Genomic DNA, 12,493 nt, shown 5'->3' on the forward strand with positions numbered 1-12,493 from the left:
CACTGGGGCCACCCCACACTGGCCACCCCAAACTGGGCACCCTGGGGCCACCCCACACTGGCCACCCTGTGCCCACCCTGAACTGGGCACCCTGGGGCTGCCCCACACTGGCCACCCTGAACTGGGCACCCTGGGGACACCCCACACTGGCCGCCCTAAACTGGGCACCCTGGGGCTGCCCCACACTGGCCACCCTGTGCCCACCCTGAACTGGGCACCCTGGGGCCGCCCCACACTGGCCACCCTGATTTGGGCACACTGGGGCCACCCCAAACTGGGCACCCTGGGGACACCCCACACTGGCCACCCTAAACTGGGCACCCTGGGGCCACCCCACACTGGCCACCCTAAACTGGGCACCCTGTGCCCACCCCACACTGGCCACCCTGTGCCCACCCCACACTGGCCACCCCAAAGCGGTCGCCCCGGCCCACCCAGACACCCCGACCCCCCCCGCCGCGGGGCTGCCGGGACGCCCCAAACCGGGGACCCCCGGATCGCCCCGAACCCGGTCCCCCCCACCGGGGCCGCTGGGACACCCCCCCCCCGGACCAGAGCGCGCGCCATCAGCGCGGCCCGGACACCCGCCCGTCCCCGGGGCCTGACCGCCGGCGGCCGCCAGGGGTCGCGCTACCGGAGCGAACGGGGGCGGCGAGGGGGGCGGGCGGCAGCGCCCGGCGGCGCCCGGCAGGGGGCGCCGTGGCGAACCGGGACGGCGGCTCCGGGCGGGGGGGGGGGGGGGGGGGGGGGCGGTACCGGCGCCGTAGCGGAGCGGCTGCGCCCAGCGGCGGCCGGCAGGGGGCGTTTGAACGAGCGGGGCGGCGGCGGCCGCCGGCAGGGGGCGCGGTCCCTCCCCGGCACCGGCACCGGCACCGGCCGTCGGGGGGGGGGGCGGGTACCGCCGGTCCCGCTGCGCTCCCTGCGGCGGGGCGCTCGGTGTCGGGGCTAGACGGCGCGGGCCAGGAGGCGCGGCGGCGGGGCGATGGGCGGCGGGGCGGCGCCATGAGGAGGAGGAGGAGGAGGAGGAGGCGGCGGCGGCGGCGGCGGCGAGCATGGCGGCGGGCGGCGGCGGGGCGCGGCGGGGGCTGCTGAAGCGGAAGCCGAACTTCACGCTGCAGGAGATCGACATCCTGATGAGCGAAGTGCTCAAGTACGAGCAGCTGCTCTTCGGCGCCGCCGCCAGCACCGTCAACGCCTACGAGAAGCAGAAGATCTGGTGGCGCATCACCAACAAGATCAACGCCGCCGGTCGCAACCAGCGCGACATCGGCGAAGTGAAGAACCGCTGGCGGGGGCTGCGCCGCCGGGCCGGCGACAAGATCACCCGGCACCGGCAGGAGAGGCAGGGACCCGCCGCCCGGCCCGCCGCCCGGCCCGGCGGCGGCAGCGGGAGCGGCAGCGGCAGCGGGAGCGGCAGCGGGAGCGGGAGCGGGAGCGGGAGCGGCAGCGGGAGCGGGAGCGGGAGCGGGAGCGGGCCGGGCCCGCCGGAGCTCGGCCCCGGACCCGCCGGCGCTTGGGGAGCGCGCGGCGCCGCCGGTATCGACCCTCCGCTCCGCAGCGTCGAGGTGGTGGCGCCGCACGGTGGGTGCGCGGGGCCGGGGGGGGGCCGGGGGGGGGGGCACGGGGGGGACTGGGACCGGGACAGGGGCACGGGGGACCGGGACGGGGACACGGGGGACCGGGACGGGGGACGGGGGGGACTGGGACAGGGACAGGGGCACGGGAGGGACCGGGACAGGGACACAGGGGACCGGGACGGGACACGGGGGGGACTGGGACAGGGACAGGGACACGGGGGACCGGGACAGGGACACGGGGGACCGGGACGGGGGACGGGGGGGACTGGGACAGGGACACGGGGGGGACTGGGACAGGGACACGGGGGACCGGGACAGGGACACGGGGGACTGGGACAGGGACAGGGGCACGGGGGGGACCGGGACAGGGACAGGGGCACAGGGGACCAGGACAGGGACACGGGGGACCGGGACAGGGACACGGGGGGGACTGGGACAGGGACAGGGACACGGGAGGGACTGGGACAGGGACACGGGGGACCGGGACAGGGACACGGGGGAGACCGGGACAGGGACACAGGGGACCGGGACAGGGACACGGGGGGGACTGGGACAGGGACACGGGGGACCGGGACAGGGACACGGGGGGGACTGGGACAGGGGCCAGGGGGGACCGGGACAGGGACACGGGGGACCGGGACACAGACACAGGGGACTGGGACGGGGGACGGGGGGTCTGGGACACAGACGTGAGGGACCAGGACAGGGACACGGGGGACCGGGACAGGGGCCAGGAGGGACTGGGACACAGACACGGGCACAGGGGACCGGGACAGGGACCAGGGGGGACTGGGGCAGGGACAGGGACACGGGGGACCGGGACACAGACACAGGGGACCAGGACAGGGGCCGGGGGGTCAGGGACACAGATGTGAGGGACCGGGACAGGGACACAGGGGACCAGGACAGGGACACGGGGGACCGGGACAGGTGCTGGGGGGTCTGGGACACGGACGTGAGGGACAGGGACACGTCCCGGGGGGACCGGGACACGGGCATGGGGGACCGGGACAGGGGCCGGGGGGGACTGGGACACGGACACGGGCACAGGGGACCGGGACAGGGACTGGGGGCCAGCAGGTCTGGGACACGGGCACGGGGGACCAGGACAGGGACACGGGAGACCGAGACAGGGGCCGGGGGGGACTGGGACACAGACACGGGGGACCAGGACGGGGGCCAGGGGGGACTGGGACAGGGGCAGGGACACGGGGGACCGGGACACAGACACAGGGGACCGGGACAGGGACACGGGGGACTGGGACAGGGGCCAGGGGGGACTGGGGCAGGGACACAGGGGACCAGGACACGGACACAGGGGACCGGGACGGGTGCTGGGGGGTCTGGGACACGGACGTGAGGGACAGGGACACATCCCAGGGGGACCGGGACATGGACATGGGGGACCAGGACAGGTGCCGGGGAGGACTGGGACAGGGACAGGGACACGGGGGACCAGAACAGGGGCCGGGGGGTCTGGGATGCGGATGTGAGGGACCGGGACACATCCCAGGGGGACCGGGACACGGGCACAGGGGACCGGGACATAGACACGGGGGACTGGGACAGGGATGCAGGGGGGGACCAGGACAGGGACACAGGGGCCAGGACACGGACACGGGGGACCGGGACAGGTGCCGGGGGGGGCCAGGACACGGGCGCAGGGGACCGGGACAGGGACACAGGGGACCGGGACAGGGACACGGAGGGCCAGGACAGGACACAGGGGACCGGGACAGGTGCCAGGGGGGCTGGGAAGGGGATGCAGGGGACTGGGACATGGACAAGGGGGACTGGGACAGGGACACAGGGGACCAGAACAGGTGCCAGGGAGGACTGGGACACGGACACAGGCATGGAGGACCGGGACAGGGACGCGGGGGGCCAGGACAGGTGCCGGGGGGACCAGGGCAGGGACACGGGGGACTGGGACAGAGATGCAGGGGACCGGGACAGGTGCCAGGGGGGCCGGGACACAGACACGGGGGACCAGGACAAGGACACAGGAGACTGGGACACGGACACAGGGGACCGGGACATGGACACGGGGGACCAGGACAGGTGCCAGGAGGGCCGGGACACGGACATGGGGGACCAGAACATGGGCATGGGGGACTGGGACAGGTGCCGGGGGGGACCAGGATAGGGACACGGGGAACCGGGACATGGACACGGAGGGCCGGGACATGGGCAAGGGGGACCAGGATAGGTGCCGGGAGGGCCGGGACACAGACACAGGGGACTGGGAGACGGATGTGGGGGACTGGGGCAGGGACACGGGGGACCAGGGCTGTGTCAGGGGCGCAGACATGGGGGACCGGGACGGGGACATGGAGAACTGGGACAGGGACACAGGAGACCAGGACTGGGATGTGGGGGGACCAGGATGCAGACATGGGGGAACAGGACGGGTGTGTGGAAGGGCTGGGACACGGACACGGAGGACCAGGACAGAGACACGGGGGACAGGGGCAGGGGGTCACTGGGACCAGGACGGGTGCGTGGAGGGACGGGGCAGGGACACGGGGGACCAGGACCAGGATGTGGGGGGACTGGGACACAGGTGACCAGGACAGGGATGTGGGGGACTGGGGCAGGGACAGGGGGTCACTGGGACCAGGACGGGTGTGTGGAGGGACGGGACAGGAACACGGGGGACCAGGACCAAGACATGGGGGGACCAGGACACAGGTGACCAGGACAGGGACGTGGGGGACTGGGGCAGGGACAGGGGGTCACTGGGACCAGGATGGGGGCATAGAGGGACAGGGGCAGGAGCACCAGGGACCAGGAGACAGACATGGGGGACCAGGACAGGGACATGGAGGGACTGGAGCAGGGACACGGAGGCAGTGGGACCAGGACGCAGGGGGACCAGGACCGTGTCAGGGGCACTGGGACCAGGACATGGGGGACCGGGACGGGGATAAGGAGGACTGGGACAGGGACATGGGTGTGTGGAGGGACTGGGACAGGGACACTGGAGACCAGGACCAGGACAGGGACACTGGGACCAGGACATGGGGGACCAGGACATGGATAGAGGGGACCAAGGCAGGAACACGGAGGACTGGAACAGGGATGTGCGGGACAGGGACATGGGGGCACGAGGACAAGGACAGGCGCGTGGAGGGACTGAGACAGGGGCAGGGACACAGGGGACAAGGACCAGGATGTGGGGGGAACCAGCACAGGGGCATGGGGGACAGGGATGTGGAGGGACCAGGACAGGGACATAGGACACAGGGACAGCAACAGGGGTCCTGGGACCTGGACAGGCGGATTCAGGATCCGGCTGGGAACATGAGGGGCTGGATCAGGGACAGGGGCAAGGGACAGGGCAATGTGGCAAGGGACCAGGACACGGCCAGGAGCACCAAGACCAGGTCAGGGACGTGGGGGGACCTGGGCCAGGACAAAGGACTGGCACCAGGACAGCAACAGGAGGGGACTGAGACCAGGCCAGGGACGGGGGCACTGGGACAGGGGCATGGGGGGGACCAGGATCAGGACAGGGGTGTGGGTGGATCCGGACAGGGACATGGAGGGTCATGGACCAGGATGGGGACAAGGGGCAGCAGCAGTGGGATTGGGACAGGAGGATACCAGGATCAGGTCAGGGACATGGGTGACTGGGATTAGGACAGGGACAAGGGACAGGGGATACTGGGACCAGAACAGGGATAAGAGGGGGCTGGGAACAGGACAGGGACATGGTGGGATTGGGACAGTGATATGGGCAGGACCAGGACAGGGACAAGGGACATGGGGGTACTGGGACCAGGACAGGGACATGGAGGGACCAGGGTCAGGATGGGGACATATGGGGACCGGGACAGGGACATGGGGGTACTGGGACCACGCAGGGAGATGGGGAGAGCACGTTCAGGACAGGGATATGGGAGTGCTGGGGCCGGGAGAGGGACATGGGACATGGGACGGGGCTGAAGCACAATGAGGGACACGGGGCGATGGGGATACGTGTGTATAGGTGGGTGCGGGAGGGGGGACATGGGAGTAGAGGGGTGGGGACGAGGGAGACGGCGACGGAGGAAGCGGAGGCAGAAGGGGGTCGGGTCGCTCGGTCCGTGGGGCGCTGGGGAGACGGGGGGTCCCGCCAGCTGCCCCGTGCTCTCCATCTGCTCCGCAGGCGTCAAGGAGGAGGCGGTGAAGGAGGAGCCGGTGGAGGTGAAGACAGAGCCCTTCCACAGCCCGGCCACCGACAGCATCCCCGGCCGCGGCGCCGAGCGCCGGCTACCCCATGCCGGCACCCGCCTGCCCGGTGAGCTGTGCGAGGGCTGGAGCCGGAGCCCCCGCGCCCCACGCCCCCCGAACTCTCCCTCGGCGACCTGGGCGGGCAGCAGGAGCCGTTGGGCTCCGATTTCCCAAGCATCCTCTTCGAGCAAGAGGCCGAGCATCTCAATAACTGCGGCGCGGGCGAACCGGGACCCGCCGGGACGACGGGGCTGTCGGATGGGGCACCCGACTGCACCCAACTCACCCCGGCCGAAAAACGCATCGTGCAGTCTAACGAACGGCTGGTGCAGGAGATGCGAGCTTTCCGCCGGGAATACGCCGAGAGCCGGCGGGAGACCACCTCCGTCCTGCGTGTCATCGCCCAGGCGTTGGGCGGCCTCAGCCGCAGCCTGGCCGAAATCCGTGACCTCTACCTCCGGGAGCAGGCGGTCCCCAAACCCTGAGCCCCCCACGCAGCTGGCTGTGTGTGCCCGTGTCCGGTGGGGACGGTTTCCCCCCCCCCACCAGCGCCCGGTTTGCTTCTTTTATTATTTTTATTATTTTTTTTTCCCCCTCTCCATCCCACTTAAATAAAACTCAGAGCTGCCCCCCCCAGCTCTCCCCTCCCCGGGCTCGTCGCGGGGTTTTTGGGGACGATGGGACGCTGGCACCCGCGGGTCCCTGGGAGACGGGGCAGCGGTTTGCACCCAGGGGGGTTCTGCGTGGCTTTTCCCCCCGCCGCCGGCAGCGATGGCCTCGGTGGTCCCAAATTTAGCCGGTGGCTGAGCACCCCCTCTCCCGGCAACGCTGCGGGGTGGGGGGATGAATCACCCCAGGAGCAGCCGTCCAAAATTGCCGGGGTGAACCACGCTCCTCGCCGCCGGCTGCAAAGGGAGACGGGTCCCGGCGATTCGGGATGGGGGGGACGGATGGAGGAATTGGGCTCACAGCCACAGCTGTCCCCCCCACCGGGGTTGAATTTGCCGCTTTCTGCCCCAAAGCGCCGCTGGAGGGGGGGGTCCCACCCCAGTTTTGAGCAGTGGGGCTGGGTGGGCAGCGGCGCTCCGGGGCTGGCTCATCCCGGCGACTGGTTTGGTGGGAATTATCCATCCCAACCCAATTTTTGGATGGAGAAGGGGAAAGGGGGGGGGGGGGGGAAAGTCGCAGCCCCCCCCTTAACAGCTCCCTGGGGAGGGGGTGCGGGGCTCTGCCCCCCGCTCGGCGCGGAGCCCCCGAGACGACACCGGGGTGTGGGGCACAAGACATGGTTTAATGCCAACCCCAGGGGGGAAGAGCCGGGGCCGAATCCGGACGCGGACGTGCAGGGGTGCGGCGATGCGCGGTCCTCGGGGGGCCCCCCCCAACCCCCCAGCACCCGCCCCCATGGGTGCAACGAGGCCATTGGCACCCAGAGCTGGGGCGGAGGCACCCAGCCCAGTGTGCGGTGCAGGACAAGAGCCGCCCTGTGCTGCCGGCACGGGGTCACCCCCGGGACGGCCGGGAAGGGCCCGATCCAGCCACGGCCGGGGCACCCTCCTGGCCCCAGGGTGGGGGGACGAGGGCCCCGCTGGCCGGCGGCGGGAGGAGGGTGCTGGGGTCCCCGTGGGTGCTCAGGCTCCGGGGTAGCTGGGCTGTGCCGGGACGTAGGGCGGAGGCGCTGCGGGGGGAGCGGGATGGGGTGTCAGCCCCCGCGAGGCCACCGTGCCCCCCCCCCGGGGAATGGGGGGTCCCCCCGTCGCGGTGCTCACCTGTGGGGTTGTAGACGGGGGGCCCCGAGGGGTACAGCGGGTACTGGGCGGCGGGGCCGGCCGGCGGGTACATGGCCATGGGGGCGAAGCCGGGCTGGGGGGGCACGGGGCCGGCTTTGGGGTCCATGGGGAAGGGGGCCGGGGGGGGTAGCCGGACAGCGGGATCTCCGGGCCTGCGGCAGAGACGGGGTGGGGGCTGCGGGCACCCCGGCACGGGGACGGAGCCCGGCGGTGCCCGTGGGTGCCCGTGGCCCTCAGGGTGGGGCACGGCGATGGGCACCGGGGTGGCCTCAGCAGCACCCACTCCAGTGCCCTCCCCCAGCACCCCAAATCCCCCCCCTGCACCCAAGTGCCCCCCCCCACCCACCCCGATCCCTCCCCGCACCCCTCCAGGCCCCCCCAAATCCCCCCACCCTGTACCTATAGCCCCCCCTGCACCCCCCCATCCCACCCCCATCCCTGCACCCCCCGCACCCCAAACCCCCCACCTTGCAGGGGGGTGCGGAGGTGCTGCCGGCGCTGGTACAAGTAGCAGCAGGAGCACATGAAGCAGCAGACGATGGTGGTGACGATGGCGATGAAGAGCACCACGGCCGAGGCGATGCCCGCGATGGTCTTGGGGCTGCGGGGCACCGCGGGGACGTGGGGCAGGGGGGCACCGGGGGCACCCCCCACCCTGCGGGGTGTCTCCCCCACCCACCCAGTCACACCAGTGCCCACAGCACCGAGGGGCGCCCTCGGAGCACCCGCCTGGGGACCGGAGGGAGGGGATGTCCAGACAAGCACCCAGTGCCCAGCACCCAGCACCACTGCCCAGCACCCAGTGCTCAGCACCCAGCATCAGCGCCCAGCACCACTGCCCGGCACCCAGAATCAGCGCCCAGTGCCCAGCACCAGTGCCCAGCACCACTGCCCAGCACCCAGTACCACTGCCCAGCACCAGCATCAGCACCCAGTGCCCAGCACCAGTGCCCAGCACCACTGCCCAGCACCAGTACCACTGCCCAGCACCCAGCATCAGCACGCAGTGCCAGCACCCAGTACAAGTGAGAAGCACCCAGTACCACTGGCCAGCACCCAGTGCCCAGCACCCAGTACAAGAGTCCAGTGCCCCCGCCCAGCACCCAGTGCCCAGCACCCAGTACCAGTGAGAAGCATCCAGTGCCCCGCCCAGCACCCAGTGCCCAGCACCCAGTACCAGTGAGAAGCATCCAGTGCCCCCGCCCAGCACCCAGTGCCCAGCACCCAGTACCAGTGAGAAGCATCCAGTGCCCCCGCCCAGCACCCAGTGCCCAGCACCCAGTACCAGTGAGAAGCATCCAGTGCCCCCGCCCAGCACCCAGTGCCCCAGCACCAGAACCACTGGCCAGCACCCAGAATCAGCACCCAGTGCCCAGCACCCAGTGTCCAGCACCCAGTACCAGTGAGAAGCACCCAGTACCACTGGCCAGCACCCAGTGCCCAGCACCCAGCACCCCTGCCCAGCACCCAGTACCAGAGAGAAGCATCCAGTGCCCCTGCCCAGCACCCAGTGCCCCAGCACCCAATGTCCAGCACCCAGTACCAGTGAGAAGCACCCAGTACCACTGGCCAGCACCCAGTGCCCAGCACCCAGCACCCCTGCCCAGCACCAGTACCAGAGAGAAGCATCCAGTGCCCCTGCCCAGCACCCAGTGCCCAGCACCCAGCACCAGTGAGAAGCACCAGTACCACTGGCCAGCACCCAGTGCCCAGCACCCAGCACCCTGCCCAGCACCCAGTACCAGTGAGAAGCATCCAGTGCCCTGCCCAGCACCCAGTGCCCAGCACCCAGCACCAGTGAGAAGCACCCAGTACCACTGGCCAGCACCCAGTGCCCAGCACCCAGCACCCCTGCCCAGCACCCAGTACCAGAGAGAAGCATCCAGTGCCCCTGCCCAGCACCCAGTGCCCAGCACCCAGCACCAGTGAGAAGCACCCAGTACCACTGGCCAGCACCCAGTGCCCAGCACCCAGCACCCCTGCCCAGCACCCAGTACCAGTGAGAAGCATCCAGTGCCCCTGCCCAGCACCCAGTGCCCAGCACCCAGAATCAGCGCCCAGTGCCCAGCACCCAGTGCCCAGCACCCAGCACCACTGCCCAGCACCCAGTACCACCCAGCACCCAGCACCACTGCCCAGCACCCAGTACCAGTGAGAAGCATCCAGTGCCCCCGCCCAGCACCCAGTGCCCAGCACCCAGTACCAGTGAGAAGCATCCAGTGCCCCTGCCCAGCACCCAGTGCCCCAGCACCCAGAACCACTGGCCAGCACCCAGAATCAGCACCCAGTGCCCAGCACCCAGTGTCCAGCACCCAGTACCAGTGAGAAGCACCAGTACCACTGGCCAGCACCCAGTGCCCAGCACCCAGCACCCCTGCCCAGCACCCAGTACCAGAGAGAAGCATCCAGTGCCCCTGCCCAGCACCCAGTGCCCAGCACCCAGCACCAGTGAGAAGCACCCAGTACCACTGGCCAGCACCCAGTGCCCAGCACCCCAGCACCCTGCCCAGCACCCAGTACCAGTGAGAAGCATCCAGTGCCCCTGCCCAGCACCCAGTGCCCAGCACCCAGCACCAGTGAGAAGCACCCAGTACCACTGGCCAGCACCCAGTGCCCAGCACCCAGCACCCCTGCCCAGCACCCAGTACCAGAGAGAAGCATCCAGTGCCCCTGCCCAGCACCCAGTGCCCAGCACCCAGCACCAGTGAGAAGCACCCAGTACCACTGGCCAGCACCCAGTGCCCAGCACCCAGCACCACTGCCCAGCACCCAAGTACCAGTGAGAAGCATCCAGTGCCCCTGCCCAGCACCCAGTGCCCAGCACCCAGAATCAGCGCCCAGTGCCCAGCACCCAGTGCCCAGCACCCAGCACCACTGCCCAGCACCCAGCACCAGTGAGAAGCATCCAGTGCCCCTGCCCAGCACCCAGTGCCCAGCACCCAGCATCAGCACCCAGCGCCCAGCACCAGCACCCAGCGCCCGGCACCACTGCTTGGTGCCCAGCACCCAGTACCCCAGCACCCAATGCCAGCAGCCAACATCTAATCCCCATGACCCAGCACCCAAAGGCAAGCCCCCAGCACCCATGGCTGAGGCTCAGCACCCGCCCCCAGCACCCGGCACCTGAAGGCGAGGCAGTGGCGCTGCTGGCGCTCGGTGAGCAGGCGCAGGGGGTCGCGGCAGCAGTACCGCTGGTGGCACGTGCCGCAGCAGAAGGTGAGGAAGTCGCAGTCGAAGCCGGGGTGCCAGGAGCCGTTCCTGTCCACGTACCACAAGGCAGTCCTCGCCCCCCGCACTGGGGAGAGCCGCCCGTCACCGGGGCCTCGGGGCAGCCCCAGTGCCGCCCACCCGCCACCCCCGGGACACCGGCATCGGCCACGGCCTCCCCTGTCAGGCTGTCTCCCTGTGCCCTGCTCCATCCTGCCCCACATCCCCCTGTCCCCCTGCCCCATCCTGCCCCACATCTCCCCAGACATCACTCCATCATGCCCCATATCCCCCTGGATTCTGCTCCATCCTGCCCCACATCTCCCCAGACATCACTCCATCATGCCCCATATCCCCCTGTCCCCTGCTCCATCCTGCCCCACATCCCCCTGTCCCTGCTCCATACCTCCCCAGACCCCGCTCCATTCTGTGCCCCACATCCCCCTGTCCCCCTGCTCCATCCTGCCCCACATCCCCCTGGATCCTGCTCCATCCTGACCCACATCTCCCCAGACCCCGCTCCATTCTGTCCCCCACATCCCCTGGATCCTGCTCCATCCTGACCCACATCTCCCCAGACACCGCTCCATCCTGCCCCCCACATCCCCATGGATCCTGCTCCATCCTGCCCCCCACATCCCCCTGGATCCTGCTCCATCCTGCCCCCCACATCCCCCTGGATCCTGCTCCATCCTGCCCCACACCTCCCCAGACACCGCTCCATTCTGTCCCCCACATCCCCCTGGATCCTGCTCCATCCTGACCCACATCCCCCTGGATCCTGCTCCATCCTGACCCACACCTCCCAGACCCTGCTCCATCCTGCCCCCCACATCCCCCTGGATCCTGCTCCATCCTGACCCACACCTCCCCAGGACCCCGCTCCATCCTGCCCCCCACATCCCCCTGGATCCTGCTCCATCCTGCCCCACACCTCCCCAGACACCGCTCCATCCTGCCCCCCACATCCCCCTGGATCCTGCTCCATCCTGCCCCACATCCCCCTGGATCCTGCTCCATCCTGACCCACACCTCCCCAGACACCGCTCCATCCTGCCCCCCACATCCCCCTGGATCCTGCTCCATCCTGCCCCACACCTCCCCAGACACCGCTCCATCCTGCCCCCACATCCCCATGGATCCTGCTCCATCCTGACCCACATCCCCCTGGATCCTGCTCCATCCTGCCCCACATCTCCCCAGACCCCGCTCCATCCTGCCCCCCCACATCCCCTGGATCCTGCTCCATCCTGCCCCACATCCCCCTGGATCCTGCTCCATCCTGACCCACACCTCCCCAGACCCTGCTCCATCCTGCCCCCCACATCCCCATGGATCCTGCTCCATCCTGACCCACACCTCCCCAGACACCGCTCCATCCTGCCCCCCACATCCCCATGGATCCTGCTCCATCCTGACCCACATCCCCCTGGATCCTGCTCCATCCTGCCCCACATCTCCCCAGACCCTGCTCCATCCTGCCCCCCACATCCCCATGGATCCTGCTCCATCCTGACCCACACCTCCCCAGACCCGCTCCATCCTGCCCCCCACATCCCCTGGATCCTGCTCCATCCTGACCCACACCTCCCCAGACACCGCTCCATCCTGCCCCCCACATCCCCATGGATCCTGCTCCATCCTGACCCACACCTCCCCAGACACCGCTCCATCCTGCCCCACATCCCTGCGGACCCCGCTCCA

General features: G+C 70.1%; 2 protein-coding genes across 2 annotated transcripts; one reads left to right on the top strand and one right to left on the bottom strand.

The window, feature by feature from the left end:
* Positions 1-1,052: 1,052 nt before the first annotated feature.
* Positions 1,053-6,324, top strand: LOC132319688 (uncharacterized). The gene is given in 4 exon segments (XM_059830998.1): positions 1,053-1,364; positions 3,388-3,682; positions 5,728-5,882; positions 5,885-6,324. Coding segments are annotated over 4 exon segments (1,155 nt in total). The 3' UTR covers positions 6,278-6,324.
* Positions 6,325-7,423: 1,099 nt separating this feature from the next.
* Positions 7,424-11,001, bottom strand: SHISA4 (shisa family member 4). The gene is given in 5 exon segments (XM_059830999.1): positions 7,424-7,470; positions 7,562-7,696; positions 7,699-7,734; positions 8,050-8,183; positions 10,706-11,001. Coding segments are annotated over 5 exon segments (648 nt in total).
* Between the last annotated feature and the right edge of the window lie 1,492 nt (positions 11,002-12,493).

Source organism: Gavia stellata, chromosome 30, assembly GCF_030936135.1.
Source record: "Gavia stellata isolate bGavSte3 chromosome 30, bGavSte3.hap2, whole genome shotgun sequence".
Classification (NCBI taxonomy): Eukaryota; Metazoa; Chordata; class Aves; order Gaviiformes; family Gaviidae; genus Gavia; species Gavia stellata.